The following is a 17,374-nucleotide window of genomic DNA, read 5'->3' on the forward strand; positions in this document are numbered from 1 at the left end:
CCAGCCTTATGTAGCACTACTTCCTTCTATGCATTCTACACTCCAGACCAACTAGAGTACTCCTTGACTTTTGAACACAACCCATGCTTTCTGCCATCTATGTCTTTGCTCATGCCTCTACCCTATGCCTACTATCCCCTTCCTATTTCTCTTCGTTGAATTTCTACCCATCCCTTTAAATTTGCAAACAAACCCTACCTACTTGAAGAAATCCTCTCTGATTCCCCTGATATGTAAAGAGGACCCTTGGACCCCCCCACCCCCAGTGCACTTTGTTATGCAATTTTCGAATGCACTTATCAAGTATTTTGTATTAATTTACAGCTATTTATGTTTGTGTCCTTTATAAAACCTCTATGTGGGCAGGGAAAGTGTCTTAGCTAAATTTTTTATCTCCTATATTGCATAGCACTCTAAGCACAGTAGTAGTTGCTTAATAAATATGTGTTAAAAGAATGAAAAGGTAAAGAAACGTAAGCTAGGTGATAGAATAGCTAGGTGGATTCTAGAACTGTTTGAATGTCTGAAACCAAAGTGTCATTAATGGATTAATGTCAGCTTAAAGGGAAGTCTCTCATGGAGTATCCCAGTGATGTGCCTCTGGCTCTGTTCTGTTCAGCACTTTTATCAATGATTTGGTTTAAAACAGAAGTGGTTTGCTTATCAAATTTTTAGATGACACAAAGCTGGGAGGGAGAGCTAACACACTGCCTTTGTTGACCAAGTCAGGATTCAAAAAGATTCCAATAGGTTAAATTATTAGTCTAAATCCAGTAAAAGAAGATTTAATAGGGTCACAGGTAAAGTCCCATACAGGTTCAAAAAGATCAATTGCATAAGTATCAGACTGAGGAGGTCTAGCTAGACACAATTCATGTGAAAAAGGTTAATATTTCCTGAGGCCCTGGAACCAATTAGTGACTCTTTACATATTCGTTCTACTTTGGGCCCCAATCCCTATTCCTAAGTAGACATTTTTATTGTTATTGTTGAGTCATTTCAGTCATGTCTGATTTTTCATGAGCCCATTTGGGGTTTTCTTGGCAAAGATACTAGAGTCGTTTGCCATTTCCTTCTCCAACTCATTTTACAGATGAGGAAACTGAGGCCAACAGGGTTAAGTGACTTGCCCAGGGACACACAGGTAGTAAGTGTTTCCTGACTCCAAACCCAGCACTCTATCCACTGTGCCATATGTAATCAGTTACATTGCCTAGTATGCGCCCCTTATACTCCTTTCTCTGTCATTGATGGGTCTCCCTGTTGGTTGCTGCCTGAACCACCAAGTCAGGTTAATCCCCTCCTCCCCTGACCAGGAAGGACCAGGCTTAGTGAGCCCTAGGTAGTAATACTTTGATTCTCACAGCTGCCAGTGTCTTCTGTCCAAAATTAACTTTTTTTTGGGGGGGGGGTATATATTTTGCATAAACCTATATAACTGTATGTTGTCTCCCTTGATGGACTATAACCTCCTTGAGGTCAGGGATTGTTTCAGTTTTGTCTTTGTATTCCCAGGGCCCAGGATAGTACCTGGCATATAATAGGCAAATAATAAATGCTTTTTGATTGATTGTTTGATTGTTTTCATTAGGTCGATGGAGCTGTTATGTCCAGGACACCTATTAGCTATTGTGTATTACCCTGTAGGGTAATAAGGATGAACCTCAACCATTACTGTATTGCAGCCTGAGCAATATCTAAATTGTCTATCATCACAAACTCAGACTTTACTGGAAAACAGATCTTCTTTCCCACTCCCACCCCACCTTTGGGGGGAGGTACCAAGATTAGCCATAATCTATGAGATAGCTGAGAGAAAGAAATGTAGACTTCCCTTACTGTCTGAGCAGCACATAAGGAAAGACACACAGAGGTATTTCTGCATCAGGGAAATTTCTCTAAATGCCCAGACCAAAAAGACACACCTTTCCCTTGCACTGAAAATTTCAATATAAATCGTTAATCAGTCAATAAACAGGTATTTTAGTTTCTACTGAGGTGTACAGGTGTTCAGGGAAGAGTATTTTATGGAGAACTCATACAAGGCAAGCGCTCACATTGAAGTCAGAAGAAGTGGTACAAGGACACTCTCAAGGTCTCTCTGAAGAACTTTGGAAATGATTGTGAGACACGGGAAATGCTGGCATAGGACTACCCAGGGTGGCATGACTGCATCAAAGAGGGTGCTGTGCTCTATGAGCAAAGCAGAATTGAAGTAGCTCAAAAGAAGTGTGAGACGTGCAAATTTAGAGACATCTTCACTCCAAATATTCATCTAGACTCTTTGTACCTGACTGTGGTAGAGCCTTCTGAGTTTGTACTGGCCTGATCAGCCACAGTCAGACACACTGTACCTTGACCCTGACATAGAGATGGCATTTTGGTCCTCTTCTTGGTCCTAATATGTGCCAAGTGATATGTTAAGTGACAGGCAGACAACCAAATCCGCCTAAAGTCAATGAGGAAGGTTGCAATTGGCTTAATTGTCAACTGCCTACCTTTTCATTCAATATCCTGGCTACCAAAGTTTCTACAAACTGCCAGAATGGTAGCACAATTGCTCATAACATAGCTTATCTGGTCCTCTCTGATCTGAACTCTTAGAATTTGTTGGGTTTAGGTGGCACTAGATGGGATGAGGAACTCTCAAGAGATGAAAGAGCCGAGGCCCAAGCCAAGGATAGAGAGGCTCAGAAAGCTGGACTAAGAATACCTACCTGTGACTGCAGTTTCACCATGGCCTCCTCCATCTCTGTGTTGGACTCATTTAGCTCACTGATCTCCTTATTTAGTTGTTTGATTTCTTCATCGTTCTCAAGCACTGCAAGAAAGGAAAACCACATTGTATCCTATGTTCAGAGCTGGACAGAGATCATGAGATTCAACCCCATCATTTGACATATGTCATTTGCTTTTTGCTTTGATGCTTGAAATTCAACCCAATTCCATAAATAGAACATTTATTGCGTGTTCTGACCAGGGTCCTGTGCTTGCTTCTGGGCATATCATGATGAAGATGCAGTCTTTACCCTCAAGGAGCTTACAGCCAAGCAGGCAAAATTGGTAAATGAACAGATTAACAAGTGGGCTTTCCTGAGATGTCTGGATGTTTCCCTGGGCCCCGGACTAGCTCAGGGACACCTTAATTTAGTTCACAACTCCTGCCTTTCAGAAGCTTTCATAGAGTTATGTTTAATACAATTATCCTGCATTGAAAGGGAGGGTGGATTAGATGACCTCTAAGGTCCCTTCCAACTCTGAAATTCTTTGATTAAGAATCTGGGTGAAGTTCAGAAATAAAGAGCTGAAACTCCTTTGTGGAGACTGTAGGTCCTAGTTAGTTTTCTCTGATTTATGTTCACTGCTGGTCACTAGGGAATAGCTGAAAAATCCAGTGACCATTTTTCATTCTATAATTTTATTTTTGGCAGTAATCCACATGAGGTGGAAACAAAAACAATTTTTCAGATGGCTCCAAATTCATAAAGCTTTTCCCTTTGGCCATGAAAGACCTCTGCAGCCAAGTAGGAGAACTTTGTACATTTGTAATGAGAAAGTCGACTTCTACAGCTTTCAGGACTCAGAGATAAATACTAATAATTTACACAATAAATTGTTGGGGCGCAATTGGGGATTTCATAATGAAAAATGAACTCCCTTATAAGATATGGACTCCAAAGGGCTGAGTTTAATAGCTATAGACTTCATATTAAATCTTACTTCTGATACATGCTGGCTTGTGACCCTGGACAAGTCATGTAACCTCTCAGTAGCCCAGGCAACACTTTGTGATTTTAACTCTAAAATCATGTTGATCTGTATTGGAAGAGGGAGCTTCCTCCCTGTAGTCCCCTGTATCAATGACATCAATCACATGTCTAGTCCAAACCTCTCCCACCCCTCCTCTTTTTCTTCTCCTAGCTATGGAACAATAATCAGATCTCTGCCAATTCTATTATTGAACCACCTCAACCAATGAGAGAAGTTTATCTCCTGGAAAGCATCTACTTCTTCATAATGAATCCTGTCAGATATAGTGTATAATTTTGTGGTTGTTGTTCAAGTCTATGATTTTGATATCATATTGAGAATTCCTGGTGAGGAAATGCCTTCTACCAAAGCAGATTAACTTCTGCTCAGCAATGTATAATCTTAGAAAGTTGCCAGGGGCACTGAGAGTTTAAGTGATTTGCTCAGGGTAACAAAGCCAGTGTGTGTGGGTGTGTCAGAGGTGGGAACTTGAACTCAGATTTTCCTGATGTGGACCTGGCTTTATATACACTCTGCTGTGCTTACTCTCTTTATACTTACTTATGAAATAGACCAAATGCCTTCCTTTCCCAAATACATACATATGACACTAGGCCATGGTCTGAGGCTTTCCTTAGGCTCTGTGTATCTTATTCTAGTCCTCCTGACCATCTTCTTACCCTCTGAGTCAGTATAGTAAGTAAATTTATAAATAGTTAATATAAAGAAACAATAGCAGGAAGTAAAATTGCAAAGGGGAACCTAGAAATTGTGTAGAGACTGTTTGAAAGATCAAAGGAGCATAATTTGCAAAATGTATCATATATTAACCAAAAATCACATCTTGAGACTATGTGCTAAATCAGGGGAAGTCAGTTAGGCCATGCTGCCAGAGACTTTTGGTCTTATGATATGTAAATCTCAGATAAGTTCCAGACATTTGCAGTAAGATCAGCAGAACACCAAATGTTGCTGATAACTGTGAGATAATGTTGATGTTAATGAACTAACCTCAAAGTGGCACAGATAAGAGTTAGTCTGTCCTCCATCAAAACACTATGCCCCAACTGCCTTACTAAAAAAATAATAAATAAATAAATAAATAAAACACTATGAAAACTCCCACTCCCTCACAACTCTCCATTTGGATCCATGCCAATGAGTGCTCTTCTTCCCCTCCTCATTCTCATCCCTACACTGCCCTCCTTCCTCTACCACTCTATCTCTGTCCCCATGATGTTCCCCCCTACTTTGGCCATTTGTCTGTGTTCTTTCCATTTGCCGTTTGCCCCTGCCTTTCCCCACCCCATCCCACACACCTTCTGTGTCTTATTAAAGTGTGATTGAAGCTTTACTTCCTGCTGCCATCATGGTCTTTCCCTGCAAGGACCCAAAGAACTGGGCTTGCCTTCCCCATTTCATGATTCCATAAATTAATTAGCAATTTAGACCCTTAAATACTGATGTATATAATGAGCAGTTAAATTTTGGAACAGTTACATCATAAAGATCTTTACCGTCACTGGTCTTAAACTTTGTGCCGAGAATTTCATCCCCTGAGAGTTTTCCCTTCTTTCCCGCAAAAGTTGCTCTGGGACAGCCTGACAAACTAGGAATAAATCAACACAAAGTTGTCATCATGAATATGTCTTTGTCATCCTGAGCCCAACTCCAGGGAGACAGCCCTAAGAATATTACCCCCAAACCAACAAGATAATCCCCAGGGCTTGACTTCAATCCCATGGAAAGAGCCCTGAGAACTTCACTCCAATCCCATTGAGGCAGCCATGAGAACATCATTGTCATCACCTTAGAAGAACACCATATATTCATAAACTGCTTTATAATCTGCAAAGTGCAAAATATTATTATTACCTCATTACATTATTATGTTACATATTACCCACTTTGGCCCTTATAAAAACCCTGTGAGGTAGGTACTATGATTATCACCATTTTACAGATGAAGAAACTGAGGTTCAGAGAGGGTAAGCTGTTTACCCAAGGTCACATAGGTAACAAGTGTTTGAGGTGGGAATCTAATCCATGTTCTCCTGACTCCAAATCCTGTCTTCTATCCTTTATGCCAGGCTGCCTGTCATGATCCTACAGAGTGTCCTGAGAACCTAAACCCAACTTTAGGGAGATGGTCCTGAGATTTTGATTCTAATCTCAATGGGAATACCCTGAAGGCTTTACCTTTAGTTACAGCGTGAATGCCCTGAAAGCCTAACATCCAATACCAGGGACACTGCCTACAAAGCCAGGAGGGACAGCTAACACAATGGATAAAAGAGTCAGGATCCAAAGGGATTTTGAAAGGCTAGAACATTGGGCTGAATCCAATAAGATGGAACTCAGTAGGCATAAATGTAAAGTCTTGTACTTGCATACATGAAATCAAGTCCACAAATATAAGATGGGGGAGGCAAGGATAGATAGCAGTTGTTCTGAAAAAGATCTGAAGGTTTGAGTGGAATACAAGCTCAATATGAGTCATCAGAGTGAAGAGGCAGATGGAAAAAAAGTAATGCAATCTTGGGCTACTTGTTAATAAACCAACAAATATTTATTAAGTGCTCACTTTGTGCCAGTCACTTTTGCTAAGTATTAGGAACATAATGAAAAAGCAAAAGCAGTCCCTACCCTCAAGGAGGTTATACTTAAGATTATATGTAAATTATTACTAAATTATTATTATTATTATCATATGTAAATCAGAACATACACAATAAAAACAGAAAAGATAGAAGATAACTAGAGAAGAGAGGAATTGCTTCCAGGAATAAAGAGATGATAGCCATTTGTACTCTGCCCTGATCAGGCCACATCTGGAGTTCTTAATATCATAGTTTTAGAGGAACATTGCTAAACTGGGCAGATCCAGAAGAGAATAACCAGGAAGGTAAAGGACCTTCAGTCCATGTCATATATAAGTACTAGATGAAGGAACTGAGGATGCTTAGCCTAGAGAAGAGAAGATTCAGGAGGGAAATGACAGATTTGTTCAAATATCTGAAGGGCTATCATGTAGAAGAGGTATTAGATTTGTTTTATTTGTCTCTAAAGGGTAGAACTAGGAACAAGGAGTAGAAGTTAGAAAAAAGCAAATGTAGGTTTAGTGTCAAGAAAAATTTCCTAAAAGTGAAAGCTGTTCCAAAGATAAATGGTCTGTCTTGGTTCACAGTGGATTTCCCTTTATGAGAGGCCTTCCAGTAAGGATTAAATGACCACTGTCAGTTGCGTTGTGAGGATTCCTTCCTGGCCTGGGAGCAGTATCACAGAGCTGTAATCAACTCTGAGATCACTTTGATGAATCTGCCTTGAAAGAGCAAAGGTAGTGCCCTAGAGTGGGGAAAAAAGCACTGGATTTAGAGACAGGGCAATGAGACACACAACCCACACCTGTATACATACATATGTGGGTATATATATATAGTTGTGTGTGTATGTATATGTATGTGTGTATGTATGCAGACGTATACATATATATGTATAGTATATGGCCATTGGGGGTATTTGTTTTAATTGATTATGCATATTTGTTACAAGAAATTTGTTATGTTCTTTTTTTTAAAGTGGTAGAGGATGGAAGGAAGAGAAAATAGATTTGTTTGTTTTTTTTTAAATAGAGAGGTGGGGGTGTATAGATGTGAAGTTACAGTCATGTTTAGAGGAGGTCTCTGTATAATTAGTTTCACTTTGTTACAAGCTACCTCTCATGAAGTGGGAGTAATTTGTAAAAGTATATAATGTAAAAACAAAGCACATCAATAAAACTGAAAGTTTCATAGCTTTAAAAAAAGAGTCAGAGGAGCTGGGTTCAAATCCCACCTCTGTCACTTATTACAGGTTACTTAACATTTCTGTATCTCAGTTTGCCCAGAGCAGCATGCAAAAGAGAGTTCTGGTTATGGGGAATGTGTGAGAATAATTGAGTGGAATGGTTTGGTTTGAGATGGTTTGTTTTGGAAGTGGTCTGAGAAGGGAGAGTCCATTCAGGTGCCCATGTGATGGAGAGTTTAAGCCTGGCAGGAATGGCCTGGTAGATGGGAGGGATAGTGGGTGAATGGAGCAAGGTCAGGGAAATACAACAGAATCTGAGTAAGCAAGAAGAGTTGGCAGCTGATATTTTGGTACCCCCAAGAAATCAGTTTGAGGCAGTATCATTTTAGGGGTAATAGCAGGCAAAAAGGTAGTCTTGTTCAAGTACTGGTTACAGTCCTAGGCTGCAACCAACTCTGAGATCATCCTGGTAGATTGACCTTGGAGGACCATAAGCAATGTGATATAATAGAAAAGAGCTCTGGAATGGGAAGCAGAAAAGTTGAGCTCCAATTTCACCTCCACCACTCTTCTAGCTCTAACTCTCAGCATTTTATGACTTCAACTCTTCAAACATCTCTTGGAGGTTTCTCTTGGCTAAATGCAGAGCAGCTGAAGTTCACGCCTTGCTGATGGTTTCATCTTTCTAAAGTTTAAGAACATGGTGAGAGACACTGCTATCCTGGACTTGATTCTGGTCAATAAGGAAGAACTAGTTGGTAAAGAAAAGATGAAAGGAACCTTGGGAGGCAATGATCATGTCATCAGAACTAATGATAAACAAGGAGAATATCAGATATAGTCTAGTTAATGGGTATTAGATCTCAACTTTGGGAGAATAGATTTCAGAGCTGGAAGAAAGGACAGGGACTTTCCTATGATCTAAGTTCAGTTGTTCTGTCATTTTTAGTTGTGTCCAACTCCTAGTGACCTCATTTGGGATCTTCTTGGCAGAGGCACTGGAGTGGTTCACCCCTTCCTTCTCCAGCTCACTTTACAGATGAGGAAACTAAGGCAAACAGGGTTAAGTGACTTGTCTGGGGTCATATAACTAGCAAGTGTCAGAAACTAGATTTGAATTCAAGAAGATGAGCCTTCCTGACTGCAGGCCTAGCACTCTACCACTGAGCCACCTAGCTGCCCTTATGACCTGACACTAAAGGGTAAATCAGCTCAGGAGAATAGGGAGGCTGAATCTCAATACTATCGAAGACTTTTAAGAATGAAGTTCTGATGATGCAGTTACAATTGATTTCTATGATCTAAGAATTGAAACGCTGTTAAACAGATAAATAATCAACCAGCTAGGATTTTAATAGGACATATGCAAGATATAGAAGGGAATAAGTAACTAAAGATGAAGATTGTGAAAATGATTAATTCCTGAAAAACATTTGATAAACCCCCTCATGTCATCTTTATGAACAAAGTTGAGAGATGTGGTCTCAGTGGGGTTAGAACCAGAGTTCAAATGGCCAGACCCCTAAAGTTGTTATTAATGGGTCAATATCAACCTAGAGGGAGGTCTCTCATAGAGTGTTCCTGTGATCTCTCTTTACCTTTTGTTGTTTAATGTTTTTATTGATAATTTGGATAAAGGTAATTATGGCATACTTTTCAAAATTTCAGATGACACAAAGCTGGAAGGGAAAGCTAATATATTGTATGACAGATTCAGAATCCAATAGGATCTCAATAGGGTAGATTGATAAGTTAAATCTAATAAGGAAAAAATTTAGTAGAGATAAATACAAAATCTTACTTATAGGTTAAAAAATAATAATGATGATGGTGGTGATAATGATGATGATGATGATGGTGATGATGATGATGATGACGATGATGAAAATAGCTAGCATGTATATAGTGCCTATTATATGTCAGGCACTGTGTTAAGCATTTTATAAACATTATCTCACTTGATCCTCAGGATAATCCAGGGAGGTATGTGCTATTATTAACTCCATTTTATAGTTGAGGAAACTGAGGCAGATAGAAGTTAAGTAACTTGCCCAAGGTCACATAGCTAGTAAGGGTCTGAGGCTGAATTTGAACTCAGGTCTTCTTGATTTTAGGCCTAGTGCTCCATCTATCAAATCAATAGATTCATTTTGTAAGTATAAGTAACAAGTGTAGGTTAGGGGAGACAGTGCTAGGCAACAGTTCATGTCAAAAAAATAAAATAGTGTTTGATCAGACTGAGATCTCAGTACAAATAAACAGTGTGAAATAGTACCAAAAAACTAAATGACCCTTATTGTGATGTTAGGCTGCATTGAGATAAGGAAGGGTAAAATCCCCTCGTTTGGGTTAGTGCAAATAGGGAATAGGGTTTAGTTCCAGGCACCACATTTTAGGAAGGATGTTGACAAACTGGAACATGTCCAGATGAGGTGAGCAGAAGATTGAAGACTGAGTCACAGACAGCTATGTTGAAGGAACTAGAGGCATTTAGCCTGCATGAAAGAATTAGAGGACATAACTGTCTTAAAGGAGTTGAAGGGCTCACATATGAAAGAGGGATTTGATTCATTCTTCTGGGCTACATAGGACAAAACTAGGAACAGAGAGTAAAAGTTACAAAGGGACAGATTTCAGCTTAAAGTAAGGAAATACTTTCTAAAAATTATCCTAAAGTGAGATGGGTTTCTACTAGGCAGGGGAGTCATACAAGATTCCCAGACTCTTGCCCAGAGTCATACAAGTAGTGAGTGCTATGTGTCTGAGCCCGAATTTGAACTCAGGTCCTTCTGACTCCAGGGTCAATGCTCTATTTCCCCCCCCCCCCCAATTACATTTTAATCTGGTTTGGGGCATACTTGGAAGTATAGTGGCCGCTGCTGCATGCCTAGTGTTGGACACCTCTGCTAGGTGACCTTTCAAGCTTTTTCCAACTCAAAGATTCTCTGTTGTCTTGAGCCAAGGATACTAAGGATGACACAAGGCACTTTTTTTTAAAGTAACGTTGGGACCAGAAGAAAGATCAAGGAAGGGACAGAGATGCTTCTTGAGGTAAATAGGAAGATGATAAGGGATGTTTGTTTCTATTGCATCTACCAAGAAGAATGATCTTCATACTTAGAAGGAGATAACAAAAATGGTTAACAGGAAATTGAAATCCAAGCCCAGAGAGCACTGGCTGCCTTCAATTACTTCAAGTCAAAAGGTCAAGGTGGATGAACTAGATCCTAGGGTACTGAAAGGATTTTTGGATATAATTTCTAAGCATTAGCTTAGAAACTGAGGATTTCTTCTCAGAGATGGAAGATGGGAGATATGTTATTGGCTTAGGGATTGACAAATGTTGTCCCAATTTTTGAAGTAGAGAAGGGATGAGGAAGGAATAGAGATGCGTTCAAAATTTCATTTTATTCTATAAGACTTAACTTTCCCTATTCTGCTTTTTTACTTCTTGGAGCTCTGGGACTTTTTCTAGATCATGTTGTTCTATGTTTTGGCAGAGATTGGATGATTCCTTTCCAGGGAAGGACCTCTGGGCTCCCTTCCAGCACTATGAATCTATGGTGATACTGCCCTGAGAGCCTTACTGATCCTAACAAGAACTCACTGAGGATCAGAGCCAGATTCGTGTGACTAGAACTGGAACCTGACTCCTATGAGTTTGCCCAAAGGGTCTGATCTCAGTTCTTGAGGGATTGTGCTGGAAGTCCAATCCCAGATCCAGTGAGAATGTCCTCAGACACTGAGCTTGATCCCATGGAGATCCCTGAGAGTCTGCACGTTATTTGACTCAGAATCTGGACTAGCCCCTTCATCTCAAATTACAATTATCCCTTCCATGTCATAGGGGTTAGGGGCACAGCACCCCCACAATCTGGAAAATCCACATAAAATTTTTTGACTGCCCCCTCTTTGTACCAGAGAAGAAGTCTGAATTTTTTCTTTTTCTTTTTCTTTTATGCGGTGCTTACAGCACCATATTATAAAATTTGTATTAAGCATTTGGTCATAGGCTCTGTGTTGTCTGCTGGCCTTCTCATGTCATCTGTGGCTTCTGAAAAACTCCCCACAAATTCCCATTTAGTTTCTTATGCTGATCTGTGACATATTGAAACTGCAATGGGGAAAGTCGCAACATGGAAGGGATAACTATATTCTCCCAGGAGAATGTTCAGCCCTCTGAGAAATCCTGAGTTCTGGTCTTTGAACATCCCTACTTTAACAGGATTGTGTATGGTTTGTACTTTGTTCTTGAAAAGGACTATGACATCAGGAAGATGATGCCATGACTTGCAATTGGATTGGATTTAAGTGAGGGAGTCACCAGCCTCAGTCTCTCCTCCAGAGCCATCTGGGTCCAGTGGCCAGATATAGATCAGGACAACTGGAGATGGCCCAGGATGCAGTGAGAGACCTTGGCCTTTTTTAAGCTAAGGTCTTTCTTAGTTTTCACTTCAACAGGGAATAGAGTAAAGGAAGAGAGCTTCATCCCATGCAGATATATAGGGGGGCTACATCTTTCTGCTTCAGTAAAAACTTTTTAAAAAACAAAAGCAATTGAATCAAGCTGGGGAGGGGCTGTTTAAGACGGCACTTTCAAATGAAAATGAATGCTTGCCAGTGAGATGGTATTAACTGAGAAACAGTCACAAAGAAGTTATCAATCCATGTGAGCACAAGGGGACTTGGAGAGCCTGGGAAGCGCATTCTCTATGCTGGCATTGAATACGCCACTTTTCATGAAAGTCTATGTAAAGAAAACTTTTCTTCTGAAGTTACAATTCATGTTCTTCATCACAAATGATTTAACTTTACATCATTTAAGGAATTAAATAGCAGATTGCTAGATGCTTACTACATATTAGACATCAGGTTAGTAGATAATGAGTAAAGGAATAAGGAAATCAAAGAACAGCTAGGTCTGTTTCCAGTAGTTGGTGACATGGGGAATACAGTTAATAGGCATATAATATTGCAATTTAAAAACCACCCCAAAGAGTTTTGTAGTAAGGGAAAACTAACTCAGAAAGAGGTTTCTAGGAATCACTGTATCTTATTAATTAAAACGTCCCAAAATTTTAAATATTTATATGAGTTCCTGTCAACAGTTTAGTACTTATATAGTTTCTTTCTACAAAAACTGAGCACCATTACCAACAATAAATCATATCATGGCATGAAATCTCTGTGAGCTGAGCAGGTTGCAGTAACAAATGTGACTATGCCCATTTTATAGATAGAGAAAGTGAGATTAAAAAAAAGTAGTGATCAAAGTTAGACCCAGAATTCCTTTTTACATCATTTGATAGTCTCTTGGTTTCTTCTGAAGCTTAAACTGGTCACAGAAAGGCAAATTTGACAATATGAAAAGGTTAACCTCAAAGTTTTTCAGGAATCCCCCTGCCTTTGTTCTCAATGTACAAGAGCTCTGTTAAAGAGTTGTGCACTAAGGGAGACTGGGCATTGAGGTAGGAAAGCATCTTAGCACATGTGCTCTTGGGAAATATTGGAAAATAGGAAGTCCTCAGGACTGCTCTAGAAAGTGACCCAAAATGAGACTAAGCACTATGGAGAAAATCATGTTTTCTGAGTAAAAAAGGGAGATTATTGGCCTATGGGCTTTTTTTCCCTTCTTGCTTTATCCAATCCAATATTTTCCATTAGAATTTGAAAGTCCAGTAAAGTGTACACTTCTAAATCAAGAATGATTTATGTCCATGAGCAGATGCCAGGTGATGAAAAATGCCATTGCCTCACAAAACCCATTGTAATTTTCTATAGCTTCATCCAGGCCAGTTATGGCTATTTGCTCTCAAATTGTCATCAGTTGTGGAATAAAGAAGGAGTTCTACCCTTGAGAAACTGATGCTTATTTCTGCAGAGAAAAGGAAAAGATCTGAGACCCCCATGGTATTCTTCCACCTGTTTCTATGTCGACGTGAGTGGCTGCACACCTAGACAGACAGATCAGCTGGTGTTAATCCCTGACTTGCATGATCCTGCTTTCCTTCTGTCCCCCTTCACCCTCCCCCACATACGTAGTCTTCCTCTCTCATAGAGTCAATGGAGAGCAGCATAGTGTGCTCTGACTGTAGGTGAGTCGTTACCTTCTGTGTGTGAGGAAGCTCCCATTGGCATGACCTGAGCCATCACAGCCAGGAGTGGGACAGGTGGGCCCCTCATTCTTCAGTGATTTCCAGGAAAATGATGAACCATTAAGTGATCCTTCCTTCTGCCTCCGGGCTGCCAGTGGACACCCGGATGCACTGCGATGGGAGGCATACTTGCCACTGATATGTCCAAGGCCAACACAGCCTGGAACAGGACACCTATGCCCCCCAAAAAGAAAAAAAAAGTCAAAAATTAGAAGAAAAGGAAGCAGGTAAAATGGGAGATAACTCCTGCTGTTAAGGAGGGGAAAAACATGATTTTTCCTGGCAATGAGACAAGTAAGGCACAAATATAAGTGGGCACAGCAATGTACTTGGGAATTAGCCATTTCTGTCTCTAGAACAGGACTCTTATCACCTAGCATGAGGATCATAACATCATAAATTTAGAGCTAGAAGGGACCATAGAGCCCACTGAATCTACCTTTCCCCTTTCTGTAGATGAAGAAACCAAGGCACAGGAAAGTTAAATGAAGCATAAAACTAATAAATGTCTGAAGTGGAATTTGGTGGAATTTGAACCCAGGTTCTTCTGACTTCAAGTCCAGCACCCTATTGACAGCACCATGCAATCTCAGCAGCAGAGATATCAAGATGCCTGAGTCTTAAGAGGTTATGCCTGGCAGAGATGAAAGGCTCCAAGTAAAAAATATTAATTGGGCACTGCACTTGGAATGAGGAATACCTGAATTCAAATCCCATGTCAGAAAATCATTAGCTGTGTGACCTGGGTAGGTCACTTAACCTCTCTGTGCCTCAGTTTCCTAATCTATAACATGAGAAACTTGGGCTTCACTCCTTTTAACGTCCCTTTCAGCACTGAATCTATGATCCTATGAAGATTGCCCCCCCCAACTTTGTGTGACCTCCTATCTCTATCCCTGCTCACCATTTCTTTGAATAACACACGACCGCTACCTAAGGAGACAGCTGACAGGCTCCTTTCATTTTTTCAGATCCTCTCCTTTATAAAATTTCTGGAACCTTTACACCAAATACATATATTCTGGAGGGCATGGGGACCTTCAAATGTCCCTTCCTGAAGGTAATAACAGCCAAAAATAGCCAAAATGGATGCAATCCTGGACTTGGGGTTAAGAAGAACCAAGTTCAAATCCTGCCTCAGACACTTGCTAGCTGTGTGACCCTGGGCAATTCACTTAATCCCTTTCATCATCTATAAAATTGGGATAATACGAGCCCCTAAATTATAGGGTATTATGAGGATCAAGTAAAACAATATGTAAAATTTTAAAATAAATGTTAGCTCTCATTATTGTTGCTGCTTTCCCAGGATACTACTAGTCTACTTACTAACCTTTAGCTTGGATTTGATTCCTAGATAGTGAGGGAGCCACGTACCATTGTCCATACCACAGATCTTTCCAGTACTCAGGAGAGGTGCTAATAAAGCCCAGTTGCTGCCTGATACTCATCTGTGTGATTTCAATGTTGACCTCAGTACCTTCAAATCCCTGAATAGCTGTATTTAAAATACAGAGACTAGAAGAGGTCCTGTCCTTATTAGGTGGGAAAAGAAAGTTGGGATGGGATATGGCTTTGGTAGCCTTCCCCTTGACCACGGGACTCTGTGATTAGAAAGAGAATGTCTTGGAAGGTAGAAAGTGAAATCAGAGGCAGGACAATGGGATCAGCAGGAGTCACAAAGCCGATGTGTACTACAAGAGGGAACCTCTCCTGCCAAGGTAATCCCAGCACTCCAGGGAAAGAACTGTGTGAGGGAGCCAAGGAGACATACTATGGAACAAATGCTCTGGTTAATATCAACTCCATCCATCACATCAAAGCTAGAGTTAGAATAGGACAGTCCAGTAGCGTATATATGTAAATTCAGATTCTATTTCTTGTGTTAAAGTGCACACTGTAGAAAAGTTGTAAATACAGATTTTTAAGATAGACTTGGCATACAAGGGACACTCCTGAGAAATAACATTCAGCTGTCTCATATGTAAACCACCAATTTGTTGTTGTTGTTCAGATGTTCAGGTGTGTCTGACTCTTTGTGGTTCTGTGTAGGGTTTTCTTGGAAAAGAAAATTTCCTTTTCCATTGGATTAAGGCAAACAGAGGTTAAGTGACTTGCCCAGGGTCACACAATTAGTGAGTGTCTGAGGTCGGATTTGAACTCAGATTTTCCTGATTCTTGGCCCAATGCTCTATCCACTAAGCTGCCTTTGGTGGTGCTTTGCAAAAAGCCCCAGGAAGAGCTTAAGGTTCCTGAGATCTGGAGACTTTTATTTAGCAGCTGCTGGTCATCATCCTCTGTGTCTCTGATTTAGAAGCCCAAGAGTTTAGATGGTATTTGAAATGACAGTATAATTTGAGAAATAGGCTGATAAACCTTAGAAAGTTGACATCAAGTAAAAGTTATACAGACATGAGAATTGCAAACACCAGGAAAACGATTCCCCCCCCCCCCATCAATTTCTCTGAATGGCGACATCTCAAGAGAGATGGATCAGGAATGAGAGGACCTGGGTTCAAAATCTAATTCTGCTACTTACTACCTGTGTGACCTTGGTCAAGTCACTGAAATTCTCTGGATCTCAGTTGCCTCAGCTGTAAAAGAAGGGGTTGGATTAGATAATCCCAAGCTCCTTCTATCTCTAAATCTATAATCCTATGACCTTTAACGTCACTCCTAGCTTGAAAGTCCACAATTTTGCTGGGCATGGTAGCACGTGCCTGTAATCTCTGCTACTGGAGAAGGCTAAGCTGATGGATCATTTGAGTTCTGAGATGAGGTAGGGCAAAAGCTGCTCATGTGTCCTGATCAGAGAAGTCAGGCACGAATATGATGATCCTTGTCCCCAGTAGAGGGCCACTAGGCTGCCTAAGTGAGGTGAACCAGCCTAAGTGGGAAGCAGAGATTAAAGTTTCTGGACCAATAAGCATTAGGATTGGCCTGTGAGTGGCTGCTGCACTTGGAGATAGAGAGACCTAGTCTCAAGGAAAAAGAAAAGAAAAAAAAAAGAAGTCTATATCTTTGAAGTCATGAATCTGTGAAATCAGAGAATCTACCCTCAGGCTAGTGACAATAACTGACTCTCCTGGTGACTGATGTTGATGTTTAACATCTGTGTAACCTTAAACAAGTTACTTAACTTTGATGTGCCTCAGTTTCCTCATCTGTAAAATGACATTGTTGAACTCAATGTCCTCTAAGGCCCCTTCCAGACTTAAGTCCTATTACCTTACAAACACCTCTGAGGCTCAGATACTATAATTATTAAATGTGATGATGATGATACAAAGCCATATTACGCCTATCAAACATCTTCTTTGGTAAAATAATGTGTGTGGGAGACTGTTTACTTGGCTGCTTAAGTTTCACTTCCTCCATCCGGTCTTTTCTGATTCTCCAGTCCAAGCTGATGTCTCTTTCCTGGACTTAGACTTATAGCTGGTACATATAGGTTAGTCTTGCATTGATCCCTCTTTCCTACCAGTGATTTTTGCCTTCCTAACTCTATTGTATACTCCTGGAAGGTAAATAACGTGCCTTAAATCTCCTATACCTCCTTCGGTATCTGGAACACCCTGGAACATGCAGTATATGTCCAACAAAGACTGTTGCTTCATTGATTGGATGATGTGGACAGTGTGTGTGTGTGTGTGTGTGTGTGTGTGTGTGTGTGTGTGTGTGTG

The 17,374-nt window shown here is 40.4% G+C and overlaps 1 protein-coding gene across 1 annotated transcript in view; it reads right to left on the bottom strand.

Moving 5' to 3' along the window:
- MYT1 (myelin transcription factor 1) overlaps window positions 1–17,374 on the bottom strand; it is a 190,148-nt gene that overhangs the window by 9,621 nt on the left and 163,153 nt on the right. The window contains exons 18-20 of the mRNA XM_027850027.1: window positions 13,644–13,865; window positions 5,268–5,359; window positions 2,718–2,821 (exon numbers count right to left, since the gene is read on the bottom strand). Of these exons, the coding sequence (XP_027705828.1) occupies window positions 2,718–2,821; window positions 5,268–5,359; window positions 13,644–13,865 (418 nt within the window). The remainder of the gene's footprint in view (window positions 1–2,717; window positions 2,822–5,267; window positions 5,360–13,643; window positions 13,866–17,374) is intronic.

The sequence above is a fragment of the Vombatus ursinus genome, unplaced genomic scaffold (genome assembly GCF_900497805.2).
Source record: "Vombatus ursinus unplaced genomic scaffold, bare-nosed wombat genome assembly UNPS02000580.1, whole genome shotgun sequence".
Classification (NCBI taxonomy): Eukaryota; Metazoa; Chordata; class Mammalia; order Diprotodontia; family Vombatidae; genus Vombatus; species Vombatus ursinus.